The sequence below is a fragment of the Bos grunniens genome, chromosome 1 (assembly GCF_055505025.1).
Source record: "Bos grunniens cultivar Pamir isolate PY7600 chromosome 1, Bosgru_T2T1.0, whole genome shotgun sequence".
Taxonomy (NCBI): domain Eukaryota; kingdom Metazoa; phylum Chordata; class Mammalia; order Artiodactyla; family Bovidae; genus Bos; species Bos grunniens.
The window spans coordinates 96,623,393-96,641,512 of record NC_141165.1 but is presented as its reverse complement, the minus strand read 5'-3'; the positions used below and the strand labels follow the sequence as shown (position 1 = coordinate 96,641,512).

Below are 18,120 nucleotides of genomic sequence, written 5' to 3'. Positions count from 1 at the left end.
AGAGCAGAGCCAGCAAGAGTGCTATTGCCATTCCCAGTTGGTCTCTGGATTATGGCTGTCTAGGATATGCAGCCCTAACCCCTATATGACAATATTTGGAGATGTGGCTTTGGAATGTAATTATGTGCATGTTCAGTCATGTCCAACTTTTTGCAACTCCATGGACTGTAGCCTACCAGACTCTTCTGTCCATGGGATTCTCCAGGCAAGAATACTGGAGTGGGTTCCATTTCCTCCTTCAGGGGATCTTCCCCATCCAGGGATCAAACTACATCTCCTATGTCTCTTGCATTGGCAGGTAGATTCTTTACCACTGCATTACCTTGAGTTAAGGTCATGAGGGTGGGGCCTTCATGTTGGGATTAGTGCCCTTATAGGAAGACACACCAGATATTTTGCTTGCTCCCTCTCTCTCAATCATGTACCCACCAAAAAGAGGTGCAGTGTGTACACAGAGAGACACTAGTTGTCTAGAAACTAGGAAGGGAGTTCTCACCAGAGTCTGAGCATGCTGCACTTTGGTAGTGGACTTCTTGCCTCCAGAACTGTGAGAAAATAAATACCTGTTATTTAAGGACCCCAGTCTATGGTATCTTTTTTTACGCAGCCCAAGCTGAATAATAAACTATGTGCATGTGTTCTGAGTCACTTCAGTTGTGTCTGACTCTCTGCAACTCTATGGACTGTAGCCTACCAGACTCCTCTGTCCATGGGATTCTCCAGGAAGGAATACTGGTATGGGTTGCTATGGATCAAACCTGCATCTCTTATGTCTCCTGCACTGGCAGGCAGGTTCTTTATCACTAGCACCACATGGGCAGCCTGAATAATACACTACAGTGATAATTAAAAAAAAAAAAATAAGTGGACTTACTTAATTTTTTAAATGAGTGGGCTTATATTAGTCATTACAGAGGCAGCAAGCATAGTTACCATAATTAATTAGTTTCTGTGAAAATAAAAGATGTCTTCCTCTTCAAGGAATAAGGGAAACCACCCATCTTCTCTCACATGGCTCCAAAATTAAGCTGCCCAAATTCAAGAATTACCTGAAGAATTGTCTACATCTCTGTCCATACCAACTGATACTAATCTATGGGCAACCAAGTCCTCAATACCATGTGTTATATTTGGAATGCCTCTTGTTCTAAGGTGAAATTTTGGAATTTATAATTTGTTGCACTTTGTAAAGCAATTTTCTTGTGGCTTCCTTCCTTTCTTGAAGTGGTGAGGGTTTTTAAAAATACAAAATGTCTCTTAGATTGCCCCATGAAGGCTAACTTTCTGTAACTACTTTTCTGTTTGCCTTTCAAATCCCTCATTCCTTGATCTGGATCTGTCTTTCCACAGGTACACCATTTCAGTGACCAGGCCAAAAAGAAGATATTTTTGAAAAAGACTGATGTCATTCAAAGACTGACATTTCAGTTTTTATTACTAGAATACCTTGAAGAATTAGATCTGATTTGCATTGATATTTGCCAACTGAATTATTAAAGTTCTTTTTTTTTCTTTTCCCTTTCCCTCATCAGATTTTAACACTTTAGTCAACAATAGACAAAGTCACAATTTAACAATCATATGACTTCACAGAGACTTCTGGGCTTTTGAACTGTTGACCAACTTGAGAAAAAAATATCAGATTTGATGCATAAAATGAAGGTGATTACATATAAAGGAAATGGCAAGAGGGCTTACTTAATTTTTTAAATGAGTAGGCTTATAGAAGTCATTACAGAGGCAAAGGTTTTTTGTTGTTTTTGTTTTGTTTTTGTAAAGGAATCTGCTTCTCACATCTATTTCTTAAGTGACCTGGGGTAACTTCATTGACATGTCTTTTGTGGGCAATGTGACACCATTTGAGTTACCTATTGAGGTTTTTCTCTTTTATTAGAATTAATTGTAGACTCAGTGTACTGGAACATTTGAAAATGAACATATATGCCTAAAGAAGGATGAGGGTTTCAGAAATGTGTGCACATTTAAAGTGATATATTAGCCTTAAATATCATTAGACTGTAGATGGAAAAAAAGTGGGAATTTCTGCGTAGTTTTTACTTCTAAACCTCTTCATCTAAAGTGACAGAACTACTAGTCATAGAAGTGTAATAGTGCACCTCTACATCAAAGTTTTAAACATATCAGACACACACACACACAAACCAGGTCATCAGGTTATTACATAGAATCTCAAATGGTTCCATACTCAGGCTTGATAAAAATAGCACATAATCCTACCTCAAAAAGATATATTTTCTTTACTTCCTTTATAGTGTGGGAGTCCTATGAGTTTATGGCATATCAGAATCACCTGGCAGATTTGTTAAATTACAAATCCCTGGGGCCCCCTCCTAGAGTTTCTGATTCTTGTAGGTCTGTCTGGGGTCTGATAATTTGCATTTCTAACAAGTCCTCAGGTGATGCTAATGCTGCTGGTTTGGTGACCAGACTCTGAAAAGCTCTGCTCTGGTTTTATTACTTATTTTGGTTCAATGGTGTGCGTCACAGCCTTGCAGTCAATTCTTTCTACTCTCTAACCAAAATAACTACTGTAATTTGAGTCTATGTTTGGCTCTGTAGAATCTAAGATAATAGTAACAGTAAGCATCCTTGAATAATGCTTTATCATTAATAAATCATTTTTGCAAACACTATCTCATTTGACACAGCACAGGTATCCTGGTAGGTGAGCAAGTATTATATTATTCATATTTTACAAATGAAAGTAGAGAGTTTAATGGACCCACTCAAAATCCCTAAAAAGTAAATGGTGAAGAACAGAGATTTGAACTCAAGCTTTCTGACTCTTAAATCCTGCATTCTTTCTACCAAGTCACTCTTTCTCTTAATCCCTTACAGTTTTTAGACAGCTTTACCCTATTCAAACTACCTTCATATTCATTATCTAATTTGATTTCTCAAAGCAACAGCACCAGGCAGACAGAGCACATATTATTGTCTAGATTTTATAGGTAAAGACGTTATAAAAGATGATGAGAAAAGTGGCTACTGTCATTCAGACAGTATTTCTTCATACACAGGCTAAAATTTTCTTGTAGTATTTAGCAGCAGCGTCTGATGTAAAGCATCAGATGGTTCTCCTTTCCGAGTCATATTCTATGGTCCAGTATTCTAACCTCCCCCTAAACCCACACCAGTTTTCGGTTTGTTTTGTTTTCTTGGTAGGAATATATTTGGAGGGAATGCAGGTGGAGATGAAGTTTAGGGTTATTAGTAGAAAGGGAGGAAAAGTTCTTAAATTTTTGACTTTAAATACTAAAGAAAACAGTTTTCTCTGCATACAAAGACTTTTTCACCTCTCATCTTGGGTTTTTCAAAGTTTAATGTGTATACAAACCACCTGAAGTTCTTGATGAAATGAAGATTCTGATTCAGTGCATCTGGAGTGGGGCCCAGCATTCTATACAGCTCCAAGGTGATGCCAATTCTGTTGATCACAGTCCAACCTTGATAGGCAAGGGTCCATCCTATTTCTCAACACCATAATTATTTTTACTATTCTCTAAACTATCTATGAAGCTCTAGGGTGAAACAGAGAAATTAAATATAAAACACTGTAACAATATTTTGTGAATACTCTGTACATTGTGGGACTTCCCTAAATGCTATTCTGTGCTAGGTTATTTATAACACCCTTGTATTTTCTGACCTATTCTCATCTCAAGATCCAGGATGATGCTGAAAATGTGGTCCATGAGCCACTAGCAGAACCAACAGTACCTGGTCCTTGTGAGAAACATAGAATTTCAGGTCTCATCTCAGAACCCCCGAATTAGAATTCACATTTTAACATGATTCTTCAGATGATTTTTCAGTACAGTGAATTTAGAGATTCACTCCTTTAGATCTTTTTGTCCATGTGTACTTACACAGTTATCATTATGCTCATGTGGCTGGTCCTCCGGCTCACTGGGAGGATCTAATCCTCCAGAATCCCAGAATTCACCAAAGGAATTCAGCAAAAGAGATGATTTAAATGTGGAGTGAGGCAGGAAATCTGCAGTTTTGAAAACTTGCTTTGAGGTAATCCCAATGATTGGCCAGATGTAGAAATCTAATAGTGGAGATGAAAGTGATGCCACATATGGCTACAGCCAGAACGGATGGTTTATAGGTAGGGAATCATACGAGATGTTATAAAACTTTCAGCTATGCAGCAGAGGTTCATTTTTCAGACTGACTCAACCTGTGAACTGTTCTCTACTTCTAAAACCAAGGTGGGTCTGAACTTCTGCCACCTAACTCCCACTACAGCACTAATGCATTGGTATGACAGTGCTGAGAGCTTTGTTACCAGTATTAAATTTTTTTTCCCCAGATACAGAAACCTGAAGTAGGCATTTTAGTGTGTCTTACAGAAAGACAATGTCCTATATATTTGACACAGTAAAGCAAAAATATAGTTTCTGAAGAGTCTATTCTTAAAGTCTAAACTTCAAGCAGATTCTAACAGAGTCTGACATTTAGCTAGCATAAGTAATTCATTTATTCGTTTAGTAAATTTTTGCTGATCATTTACTCGTGCTAGGCATTATAATGGCACCAAGAACATGTAGGTGTTTGCTTTCATAAGGAAAATAGTAAAAACATAAACATTTAAGACAATTACTGAGTGTGAGACCTGCTTAGGAGAAGAACAACACGTTAGTGATAAAGAGAATGTCAAAGATTTGATACAAGAATATAAAGATTTCAGAGCATTCTCTGTAGTCCAATGGATAATAATGAGAATCCCATAGAAGCAAACCGGCACGTCAGGGCAACAAAGAAGAAATGGATCTGAACACGACCTAGAGAGCTTTCCTGAAATTTCCAAAACCTTCTTAGTAAGAGATTATCAAAACTATTAGTTGGATAGCCTTAGTTAGATAATTCTATTGTACCATTTGCTGTTTGCTTTCTACTCATCCATCCTTGAATTACTTGTCAATGTCTATGTAGTTTACACTTCACAATGTGAGTTATTTCCCAACAATACTATTTTTATAAAGCCTTTAATTGACTAACTCAATTGGTTGGTGGATTGATTGAGCACTTATATGCCAAGCAATGAACTAAAAATATACACATAAGTAGGATACAGTTTCTGCACTTTTATGGATCTTATAATCCAGAGATTGCACATAATTAAAACGAAATTTTATTACTTCTATTATGTGGCTTCCTGAAGGAAGTGTCATTTTGAACGCTTCAAAAAAAAAAGTTATACGGGCAAAATGATGATACAGGTGAGATATGAAATCATGTTTGAAGAAGAAAACCAGGATGTGTGAAGGCCCCAAAGCAAGTGGACAAGACATATTCTTGAAATATAAGTAGTATTAATTTAATCTACCTACTACCTAGAGTAGAGTGATTAGGGGTTTAGGGATAGGAAAATAAATTGAATGAAGGGTTCTGCCATGCTTAGTTTGAACTTTATCCCAAAGGCAATGGGAATTCTAGCAGGAAAATTAACTCAATAATTTTAAAATTTAGAAATAGCATTTTTGTAGTAGGGGTAAAATCCCATGGACGGAGGAGCCTGGTAGGCTGCAGTCCATGGGGTCGCTAAGAGTCAGACACGACTGAGCGACTTCACTTTCACCTTTCACTTTCATGCATTGGAGAAGGAAATGGCAACCCACTCCGGTGTTCTTGCCTGGAGAATCCCAGGCACGGGGGAGCCTGGTGGGCTGCCGTCTATGGGGTCGCACAGAGTCGGACACGACTGAAGCGACCTAGCAGTAGGGGTAAATACCTAGTAGCAAGAGGTCCAACTGGAAAATTGGGAGAAATTTTGGTCATTTTTTGGTGTTGTACTACCATTGCCTGAAATTATTAATTTTATTAAGAAAACAATCACTGTAATTTACAACCTATAGGTTTTCTACAGCTACAGGTAATAATGTATTAGCTGTTACATAGCCAGACTCTGGGAGAATGGACCCCTAGGAGAAGACACACGGACACAAGAATAAAGCAGACCAGAAAACTCTCCCTATCAAGTGGTTGTCATGCCCTTTTGAAAAATTAACACCTCAAATGAGTGTGTTGAGATATGAGGCAATACAAGATGTGAAATATTAAAACTAGCCTTGCTGAGGAACTTCCCTAGTGGCCCACTGGCTATGACTCTGAGCTCCCAATGCAGGGGGCCTGGGTTCGATCCCTGGTTGGGCAACCAGATACCACATGCTGCGGCTGAGAGTTTGCATGCGCAACTAAAGATCCCGCATGCCACAATGAAGATCAAAGATATCACATGCCGCAACTAAGACCTGGCACAGCCAAATAAATAACTATAAATATTAAAAAAAAAAAAGACCAGCCTTGGTAAGAGCATTTAAAAAGTCTGCCTGGCTGCTTGCTGGAATGGATAAAGATGGCATGGAAGTCGTCTACAATCAAATCATCAGCCTCCCCCAAACTTTCACTATGGAAAGCTGACATATGGATTAATAATAATTAAAATATATTGAGAATAAGGATATCAATAATAGCTAATGCCGTACTAAAGACTTTGCTAACATGATCTCTTTTAATTCTCATGATAACCTTTGGCAAAGATTTTATTTTTAGAGCTACTTTAAAATTAGAAAACACAGACTCTTTGGAATAATGGCAAAAATATTTGAAGTCATGAGATGCTGAGAGATGTGGACTCTATTTCTGTTCTACTAGGCCATGTGCAAAATGTGATTAAGCTTTCCCTCCACCCGCTACATGCCACGCAAGCTTCTAAAATGTCCTGGAGCGCTCATATCCAAGCTAGTGCCCCAAGGACAAATTTAGGACAGCTCATTTCTCTTCAGAAAGTTTTCTGGGGATCTGATGACAGATCTGGGGAGGCCAAGAGTGAGGTGCTGGTGGTCCAAGGTCTTCTGTACAACACTCATCAGAATGGCCAGCACGTCTGCTTGTGCAAATCCTCCCACGGCTTAAAGACTGTCCATGTCAGTTGTTGTGAGTCTCTTAAGCATTTTATGGTTTGGAGGCCAGTGATCATGTAGTTACATTTTGTAAGTCTTCATTTTCTAGATTACCCATTTGTTTTAATGACAAGGTTACTGAAAGAGTTTGTATTTACTTGATGAGGCTATTATGAAATTATATGCATGGGAAAAGAATATGTTTCTGACCTAAATTTAAGATTTTTTTGTTGTTGTTTAGTCGCTCAGTAGTGTCCAATTCTTTGTGACTCCATGGACTGCAGCCTGCCAGGCTCCTCTGTCCATGGGACTTCCCAGGCAAGAATACCGGAGTGGGTTACCATTTCCTTCTCCAGGGAATCTTCCCAGTCCAGGAATTGAACCTGCATCTCCCGCATTGACGGGCAGATTGTTTACCAATGAGCCGCCAGGGAAGCCCAAATGTAAGATACTCACATACAAAAATAACTATCTATATACCTGCTACACTGGTATATACTACATTGTATATTTAAAATCAATGTACCAGTAAGGTTCTGAAAAGAAAACATAGCAAGAGTTTTCTATATTTTCCTGCTCTTTGAAAGGGGAAACTAAGAATGTTAAAAAGTAAAAGGAAATAATGTATGCTAAAGAAAGAGATTAAATGATTAAATTTTAAAAGAAAATCATCATAACCTAACACTGACATCATGGTTTCACGTAAAGATGCTGGCCTGTATTGTCAATGCATTGTTTACATGTGCTCTTTTGTTACAGAGTCCACTCTTGCTCTGCTCACCACATGATGGGTCAATGAATCCAAGAGATGAGGGGTTGAGACAAGGAAGAGACTTAAATCAGGAGCCAGCTGACCAAGAAGATGGCACGCTAGCACCTCAAAATAATCATCTTATCTGAGTCTGGATGCCAGGTTCTTTTATAGATCAGAAATGGGGGGGAGGTGAGGAAGCAAAGTAAAAAAGCCATTAATCTTGCAAAAATCTCTGAGAAAGGCAAGCCTCAGGCAGGGTATGTGTTAATTTCTTCCTTCCTGCCATCTGCAGGTGGACAGGGTTCTGAACAAAGGCAATTTAGCTTAATAGTCAGGCACAGGGGCAGGATTCTCTGAAGCAGCCCATTTTGTATGATTATAATAACAAAATGAAAAGCAAGTCAAGAAGAAACAGTTCCAACATGGAGTCAGAATTGGCTTCTCTGCAACACCTTCTCTGCCAAGGATAGTCTTCCTGCCTCTATTTTCTTGCCCTGGTTCTATTTATCCTTGAAGTCTTAGCGTAAGCTTCCTGGAGCTTTGCTGGCCTTGCAGATTTTGCTATGTTGGCCCTGTTTTATGGTCTTACTGAATGCTACTATAATTTTCCTTTATACTATATAAATCTATTTAAGTGGTTATTCACGCAATTATTAGCTTAATTCTCTGCTTTCTTGTTGAACTATAAGTTCTACTTGTGCGGGGACCATGTCTGTCTTGCTTCTCATTTTGGCCTTTTACAGAGTGAGCATTCTATAAATATTTCTTTTCAGATAAACAAAGTGTAATCAAGATTAAGATTAATTTGAATATAATTCTATATTGATGGAAGATATGCTTTAAAACCAATATATATTTTGGGGCTCCAAAATCATTGCAGATGGTGACTGCAGCCATGAAATTTAAAGATGCTTGCTCCTTGGAAGAATCAAGCTACGACCAACCTAGACAGCATATTAAAAAGCAGAGACATTACTTTACCAACAAAGGTCCATCTAGTCAAAGCTATGGTTTTTCCAGTGGTCATGTAAGGATGTGAGAGTTGGACTATAAAGAAAGCTGAGCACCAAAGAATTGATGCTTTTGAACTGTGGTGTTGGAGAAGACTCTTGAGAGTCCCTTGGACTGCAAGGAGATCCAACCAGTCCATCCTGAAGGAAATCAGTCCTGAATATTCATTGGAAGGACTGATGCTGAAGCTGAAACTCCAATACTTTGGCCACCTGATGCAAAGAACTGACTCATTGGGAAAGACCCTGATGCTGGGAAACACTGAAGGCAGGAGGAGAAGGGGATGACAGAGGATGAGACGGTTGGATGGCATCACCAACTCGATGGACATGAGTTTGAGCAAGCTCTGGGAGTTGGTGATGGACAGGGAAGCCTGGCATGATGCAGTCCATGTGGTCGCAGAGTTGGACACGACTGAACAACTGAACTGACTGACAAGACAATGAAAAGAAAACATAGCAAGACTTTTCTTTATTTTCCTTCTCTTTGTAAACAGAAAATGAGAATATTAAAAATTAAAGACTGCAAAAATAAATAAAAGTAATCAATAGAATATGTTGAACCAATATTGTTTAAATTATCACTAAATGGTCAAGACTCCTTACCTGCAAAGGTAGCAGGCTTGACTCTTTCATATCATTATATTGATACTACCAAGACTGTCTTAACAGAACCTTCTGGAAGGCCCATAAAAGAAATCCCAGAGAAAGACTTTTCTGAAACTTCAACTGTAGATTATATAATCTCTACATTCTCTCTGTAAAATGTGAAGTAAACTAATTCTAACATGCTAACTGAAAAGGCCAGATGATAGCTACTTGCAATATATGCTTCTGGAATTCAACTTAAAGAAATGAATTTAGTTTAACATTATGTATTTCTTCCAAACCCATGAAGGCAGAGTCTAGGCTGGACATATTAATAATTGGGTAAGTTATAAAATCAAGTAAGACAGATGGAGCTATAACATCAATGGAGTTTAAGAGCACTATTAGGCAAGGATTCAACTTGTAAATGAACTGAAAGAGTCTGGCTAAGTGATAAAAACCCAACCTCCAATGAACAAGGGGATTTCAGACTCTTCAGAGTCCTGTTCTCCTTAGAATGTTTTCCCAACCCCATCAACATAGAAAATGCTTCTTTTTTACGGAAGGATAGTTGATGTACAACTATATTTATATAAGTTATAGGTGTACAATATAGTGATTCACAAGTTTTAAAGGTTATACGCTGTTCATAATTATTATAAAATATTGGCTACATTCCCTGTGTTGTACAATATATCCTTGTAGCTTATTTATTTTACACATAATACTCTGTACCTCTTACTCCCCTACCTCTATATTGCCCCTCCCCACTTCTGCTTCCCTCCGCCCACTAGTAGCCACTAGTTAGTTCTCTTTATGAGTCCGTTTATTTATTTTTTTATATTCACTAGTTTGTTGTATTTTTTAGATACTACATACAAATGATATTATATATTTATCTTTCTCTCTCTGACACTTCACTTAGTATGATAATCCCTAGTTCCATCCATGTTGCCACAAATGGCAAAATGTAGTTCTTTTTTATGGCTGAGTAGCATTCCACTGTATAATTAAACCACATCTCTTTTATCCATTCATCTCTTGGACACATAGGTTGCTGCTGTATTTTGGTAATTGTAAATACTGTTGTTTGAACATTGGGATGCATGTATCTTTTCAAATTACTGTGTGTTCTTTTGTTCTTTTATAAATATAAAATATTCCTAACATGAGCTTTCTATATGTGGTGCTGATGTTAAATCTGACTTAGGCAAGAGAATTATAAAATGCCTACTAAATTGCTCTCAGCCTGAGGGGCTAAGTTCTCAGTGTTCCAGGTATAGAAAGCTACTGAGGATGTAAAAACTTTTGTAGAAATGAAATATATAGAAAAACTATTGTTGTCATTGTTGTTTAGCCACTAAATAGTGTCCAACTTTTTGTGACTCCATGACTGTGGCCCACTAGGTTGCTCTATCCATGAGATTTCCCAGGCAAGAATATCAGAGTGTATTGCTATTTCCTTCACCAGGGGATCTTCCTGACCCAGGAATTGAACCTGCATCTTCTGCATTGGCAGGTGAATTCTTTACCACTGAGCTACCAGGGAAGCCCAGAAACTCTGTAACCATGAACAAACCTGACAGGGCATGAGGCACAGTTGAGAAAGATACTTCCTCTGGAATGTGAGAAGAAAGATTTAGAAACAAAGTTAAATGAAGATGGGAGCAGCTTAGCTCATAGAAGTGAGATCAAACACACCATAGAAAATACATGTTACAGTGCAATTGCCCTCTGGGAGTTACAGGATTATGAAAGTCTAACTTAATTAAGGGAGAAAATAGGTCACATTTAACAACCGCATATGTGACACATCATTTTGACTACAGAAGAACTGAAGAGGAGAGAAAAATTAAGATATCAAAAATACAGGGAAGGGAACCATAGAATTCATCAATCTCCTCTCTTCCATCTATATCAAGTATGTTCTGATTTTATACATATAAAAAATTCCCATTGTTCTAATCTCCCTCATTAAAAAACACTTGCAGTATTCTTGAAAAAGAGATTTCAGGTGTCAAAAGAAAAGAGAAACAAAATGATCCAACAAATTTTTTTTTAAAAAAGGACTGAATTAAGAGGTAATAAATATTCTTCTTCTCATAAAAATATACCTTGCACCTACCTTCCTTTCTCCCCCTTGTGTCATCAAGTGACAGGTAATCAAGTACTTGTGAACCCTGCATGAAATCTCCCCCTTTTCAGGGCTCAATGTCCCTGTGGGGTCGAGCTAATTACAGGTACATTTCCTCTGCAAGGCAGTCACACTCTGTTCTATTGAAGGCACAATTAATTATTAAACAAAGCTAGCTGGAGATTTTTGCTCGTATGGCCATGGGTTACAGGTAGCTTTGCTGTCACACAGGGAGCAGAGCCTCTTCTTTGAGTGTCTTTATGAAAGGCTTTGGATTATAGCTGAAAAGGATCAACCCCTGTTTCCAAATTTTGCAAAGGAAAACACACAAAACAACACCCCCCAATTTCCTATATAGAATAGTAAAGACAAATTCTCTCTCATGTAATCAAGAATATGATTATGATCAGGTGGTTATTTAGGTCAGATGTGAAAAAGATGAAAAAGTAGACTTGGGAATTAATACCCATTGTAGAGCGAATTGGAGTCTGTCCTTGAGTCTGTGGGCTTCCCTTGGGCTTCCCTAGTGGTTCAGAGGTAAAGAATCTGCCTGCAATGCAGGAAACCCGGGTTCGATCCCTGGGTTGGAAAGATTCCCTGGAGGAGGGCATGGCAACCCACCCCAGTACTCTTGCCTGGAGAATCCCATGGACAGAGGAACCTGGCAGGCTATACAGTCCATAGTGTCACACAGAGTTGGAAGCGACCAAGCAGCAGCAGCAGCTTGAGCCTGTGAATGAAGCAAGGAAGTAGTTTTGCAGGTGCCAGGGCAGGATTTGACCCAGAGAGAGGGCCTAGATAGATTATAGAAGAATAAAGTTATTTCTCTTAAGATGTATTTAGGAACTTAATGGGAGATCTTCCCAAAGCCTCATGGAGTCATAGACGAATGCAGAAAATCCTTGTCCCACACTTCAAGCCATAGTCTTGAGCAAGGGTCTTTAAACTATTCTGTAAAGGGCCAGATAGAAAATATTTTAGGCTTTAAAGGTTAAACCATATCTGTTGCAACAAAAGTCTGCTGTCTTTTTTTTTTTTTTTTTACAGCAGCCATAGACATCATATAAATGACTAAGCATGGCTATATTTCATTAAAACTGTATTTAAGGGCACGGAAATTTTAGTGTCCATATATTTTTTAAAATTCTTTTGATTTTTTTCTAACCATTTAAAAATTATTCTAAGCTTGCAAAAAAAAGTGAGGTGGGTTGAATTTGGCCCAGGGACTATAGTTTCCTGACACCACCCTCCCCCGACTATTGGGAATCCTTCTGTGTACACCAATTTTTCTATTAATTTTGAAGTCCCTCAGGTTCTCTGACTGTATGTAAATGGTCCCTTTATTCTGGAAGATCTAGCTTGTCCTTTGATCTTTAGATGACTTGAAATATCATGGATAACCAGATTATTCAGGGTTCAAACCATTTGTTTACTGTCATGAACAAGTTAACTAAAGTTAGCCATGAAAATCTACACTTATAGAACAAGCCTGGGGAAGTCTTGAAACTGGTTTGATTTCATTACTTTTCTGAACTGAGGGGATAAAAAAGAATTATCTTTCGTTTCAGATCATCAATAGTATTTTTCCCTGAAAAAAAAACAAAACAAAACTATTTACTAGTCAATAATGCCCCAAAGGGATAAGGCATTTTTATTAATATTAATGCAGTTCATTTCTTGATTGTAACTTGAATATAATCTATTTCCTCCTTTCTTATTTTCTTTTATCTGCCATATATTCCATAAAAAATAAGAGATCATAAATACTATACAAACATTTAAATTAATTACAAAAGGGAGATGATATGAAAATAATGATAAGAAAACAAGATGAAAGCAAGAGTGTGTCTATATATGGATTTGATGCCATAAATCCCACACAGTTTGTTCAAAATCCATTTCATTAAGGTGTAATTTATATATGATTTCCTCTATTCTTTTTCAGACTGGTTATAAATTTGGCTCTAAGTTTGGTAACAGCTAATACAATGAAGGACTTCTCATTATTTGTAAAAATTCATTGGGTTCATTTAAAAAAACAAACCATTGCTTAGAAATAGGACAGTAGAAATACTGAAATAAAAGAGGAACTTCCTCAAAGGGTCCTTTCAGAGGAAACTATGTAATGCAATAACAATCTCTCAAAGCAACATTACAGAAAATACAATGATTTCAGAGGATATATCTTCTGTAAATCCTTAAATATGTGCCCCAAACTTTTATACCAAATTGTCACTTAGTAAAATCAATTTTACAGGAGAAAGGTAGGTATGTTGTGGGATTGAGGGTTAATATACGCAATTCCATTCAAGGAGAATGTGCTCTGGAGGTTAAATTTAATCCAGGGGAAAGGTATATGATAACCAGTGGCTCAAACTTCAGATAATCCTGCATTTGTATTTTTTTCCATGTGAGGTTTAAATGAGAATGAGAGGATATGAGTTTGAGGTTCATCCCATAAATAAGTGCCTCATTTACTGCTTTTATATATTCTCAACAAATAACAAGCTGTAAGCATTAATAACAAGAACGAGTTTTGACTTAACATCATCTTAAGAAAATAGAAGCCTCTAATCAGAACTGGTGCCTAAATAAAAGACTATTCCATAGGTTAGTCCAAACTTCACCTAGTAAATTAATTTGAGGGCTAATATGAAATGCAGGCCCATATTTTCATACCACAAAATACAAAATTATTTAAAGATGCTATAACCAAACACTACCCTAGTCTGGTCTTTCAGAAGTATATCAATATAGATCCCATTGTCTATCGAGCTTTGCATAACAATATTCATGGTGCTCACTTCAAAATTAATATGTTGTATTTGAATCTGTAGATATTTATATGAGAAAATGTTAAGAGAATATCAGATATAAATGAGTTAAATGTTTGGGGCTAGTTACCAAAATAAATGATATTTTATAAGAAAAATTGATCCGTAATTCCTCTTTCTGAAAGAATTAAATAGCAGACCTGATTCTGTGAATACTGTGTCATTCACAAAGGCATAGTTTTGTAGGTAAGAAAATTCAGTCTGTGGAGTAGGAGAGGACACATGCAGTTAATCCTAAATAATTCGGTAAAAACATTTAAATGGGATTTAAAAGGCAGTAGAACCTCAGAACCCAGTGACAGTTGTGGGAAGGAGGAGGGGAGAATGCAGACGACATTCCTGAGAAATGATTTTCCAACTTTCATTAAATTAGCATCAATAGCTGGAGATGCATAATGAGTTCATGAAGGTTAGTCCATGCCTGGTACCCCTCCAGACAGCCAGATGCTAAGGACAGGCTATTGCAAGTCACAACTTTGTATTATTCCTGAAAGATTTCTTCACAAGGTGCTACAGTATTAGGAAACTATATTTAAAAGCAAAGCAACACAAAAAGCACACAAAGAACTATGGGAATTTAATCCATACAAAATATTGTCCCAAGACATTCAGATACCGACCTGCTTTAGACATAATTATTAAGTCATTTAATGCATTTAATGTTTCTATATTGGTTGCCTTGGGGGAGTGGCCTATTAAAATGAAATATACCTTATATATAAACCACAGAACTATATATATAGTATAATATATATATGGTATGGTTATAGACTTTATAGAGATGGACATATTAGCCAAGACCAGAGATGACCCTAAACAAGTTAGCTCTATGCAACTATTCTAACAGTGTTTTTTAAAATTTATTTACTTTTTAATTGAAGGATAATTGCTTTAGAGAATTCTGTTGGCTTCTGCCAAACATCAACATGAATCAGCCATAGTTATACAAGGGAGGGAGTTCTAATAGTGTTTTAATAACAACACACAGGCTTGCCTTTTGGATCCAATGGAATCACAGAAGCATGAGGATATTTTAAATGGTGTGTTGTATCTTGGGGCCTGGAGAGTTGCTTACCAGTTGGTGTAAGGTGTCTCCAGGTGATCACGGGTTCAGGACGGCCATTGGCCATGCAGACCAGGGTAACGTTGCTGCCCTCATTCACAGTGACATCCGAAGAGATGTTGGAGATCTTTGGTGGAACTGTTAAGACAAAAGCAAATGGAATAAGTAACCACATCATTAAAAGTAGGTTTGCAGTGCTGGTCCATGCAATTGGAAGTGGCAAATCTAAGCAAAGTACTTTTCTGACTTGAACCATTTGAATTTTTGTGTTAAGAAGATTACATACTTTAGGACTTCCTTGCAGGTTCAGTGAGCAGATGTAAAGGATGGGTCTTACTATAAGGTGAGAATCTTTCCACTGTGGTCAAGCACTATAGGAAGTACACAGAGTAACACAATGAAAATATCTTAGCTCTTTTATGATTCCAAGGGACCTGGTTTTGTTATTAGAGAGTGTGCACAAGTATAAGCATTAAGAATAGATTTTTCTTATCACTAGGTACTACTTACATTTATTTTCTTATGTAGATAAAATGAATGTATTTCCTTCAAATGTCAGGAAAAGAAAAGCAATGTTATTTAATATCAGATTGCAAGTTCTGTTATTAAGATGCAGTAATCTGGTTGTTTACAATCTAGCCACATAATGAAACCCCTAGTTAATCACTACAACAGAAACCCCTAAATATCATCTTGGTGACTGACAGGTCTGATGATGTTACCTCAGAGGTTAAACATGGAATTTATAAGGCCTATGTCACAGACAGGAGGGCGTGCATGTGTGCAAAGTCTCTTTAGTCACAACCTATTCTTTCCAACCCTAAGAACTGTAGCCTGCCAGGCTCCTCTGTCAATGGATTCTCCAGGCAAGAACATTGGAGTGGGTTGTCATGCCCTCCTCCAGGGGATCTTTCAGACCCAGGGGTCTAACCTGCGTCTCTTGCATCTCCTGCATTGGCAGGCAGGTTCTTTACAATTAGCGCCACTGGGAAGCCCCAAGTTCAGTTAGGTCACTCAGTTGTGTCTGACTCTTTGTGACCCCATGGACTGCAGAACACCAGGCTTCCCTGTCCATCACCAACTCCCGGAGCCTACTCAAACTCATGTCCATCATGTTGGTGATGCCATCCAACCATCTCATCCTCTATTGTTCCCTTCTCTTCTTGCCTTCAATCTTCCCTAGCATCTGGGTCTTTTCAAATGAATCAGTTCTTTGCATCAGGTGGCCAAAGTATTAGCGTTTCAGCTTCAGCATCACTCCTTCCAATGAACACCCAGGACTGATCTCCTTTAGAATGGACCGGTTGGATCTCCTAGCAGTCCAAGGGACTCTCAAGAGTCTTCTCCAACACCACAGTTCAAAAGCATTAATTCTTCGGTGCTCAGCTTTCTTTATAGTCCAACTCTCACATCCATACATGACCACTGGAAAAACCATAGCTTTGACTAGACAGATCTTTGTTGGTAAAGTAATGTCTCTGCTTTTTAATATGCTGTCTAGGTTGGTCATAGCTTTTCTTCCAAGGAGCAAGCGTCTTTTAATTTCATGGCTGCAGTCACCATCTGCAGTGATTTTGGACCTCCCCAAAATAAAGTCTGTCACTGTTTCCATTGTTGCCCCATCTATTTGCCAACAAGTGATGGGACCGGATGGGATGATGGGAAGACCCAACACCTTATGTAAATTATAAGTAATATCTCAATAACTCCTTATAATAAGTAAATAATATCCTATGAGGATTTTATTTATGGGTAGGAAAATAAGTTATAGAAGAGGCTAGGTGACAAGCAGAAAACAGATGTGAATCTAAAAAGACTCCAGGGCCCACACTCTTAAGCCCTACTTGAATGAAACTTCATCTCCACAATCCAGGCTACCAGATGGCCAAAAATAATGGGAATTACTTTTTGGTGATGTGAGAAATGAGTCCCCAGGGGCTAGCTGTACTGCCGTCTGACTTCCTTCATTAGTGTTCAGGGCAGCAACATTAGATTTCATACTGGTGGGCTTAAGTGGAAAGTGAATTACTTACTCACAAATTTCATCACAGAGGTTATGCCCTGATTACAAATTGCAGAGTTTATGCTTTGACGGTGATTTTCCTTTTCCTATTTTTTTTAACTCTTAGTTGCTTGTGCTGTCCCTGAGAAACTCTGTGTCAGGGGAGGGAAGAAGACAAGAAAGCATGAAGAAGTTCAATAAAAAACAAAACCAAACTAAAAAACTTTTTTCCCCCACTCTTCCTGCCCATTAGAGACTCTGTGCAGAGACAAATAAAACGGGAACATTTTCTGCTTGTAGAAACAGCTGCCTGACAACCATAAGATTCTGAAGATCTCTGTTAGCAGTTATTGATGGGCAACTGACCAGGGCAGAGTGTCAAAGGAGGAAGTGGGAGGAGAATTCTCTTGACTAGCATTCTTCTCACGATGGCATCTTATATGGCCTCTGGGTAGGAAGCAATAATTCCAAACCAAACACAATGGCAGAAATAGAATGTAGTTGATTCCTGTTACTTATTAATTTCTATTGGTAGAGTTTCTGTTTCCTCTTTGGGTTAAGAGTATTTTTCTCATATTCATACTTTGACTTATAATATAGTATCTTAGACTTTCACAAGGAGGACCTGAAAAGTTATACCCATTTAATAGGGAAGAACTTGAGGCCCAGAGTGGAATAATAGCTTATCAAAGGTGATCCCATCAAGAAATATGGCTAGGCTTAGAATTCAGAGCTCCTGTATGTCCAATTGTTCTATTGTTTAATAGTCACACTTTCTCTTTGTCAATTGAATAAGCCATTGT

At 37.8% G+C, this 18,120-nt stretch overlaps 1 protein-coding gene across 3 annotated transcripts in view; it reads right to left on the bottom strand.

Moving 5' to 3' along the window:
• Positions 1–18,120, bottom strand: part of LSAMP (limbic system associated membrane protein) — a 712,212-nt gene that overhangs the window by 217,537 nt on the left and 476,555 nt on the right. For all 3 annotated transcript variants that reach the window (XM_086320663.1, XM_086320641.1, XM_086320652.1), the window contains one exon: positions 15,328–15,453. In XM_086320663.1, the coding sequence (XP_086176789.1) occupies positions 15,328–15,382 (55 nt within the window). In that variant the 5' untranslated portion in view covers positions 15,383–15,453. The remainder of the gene's footprint in view (positions 1–15,327; positions 15,454–18,120) is intronic.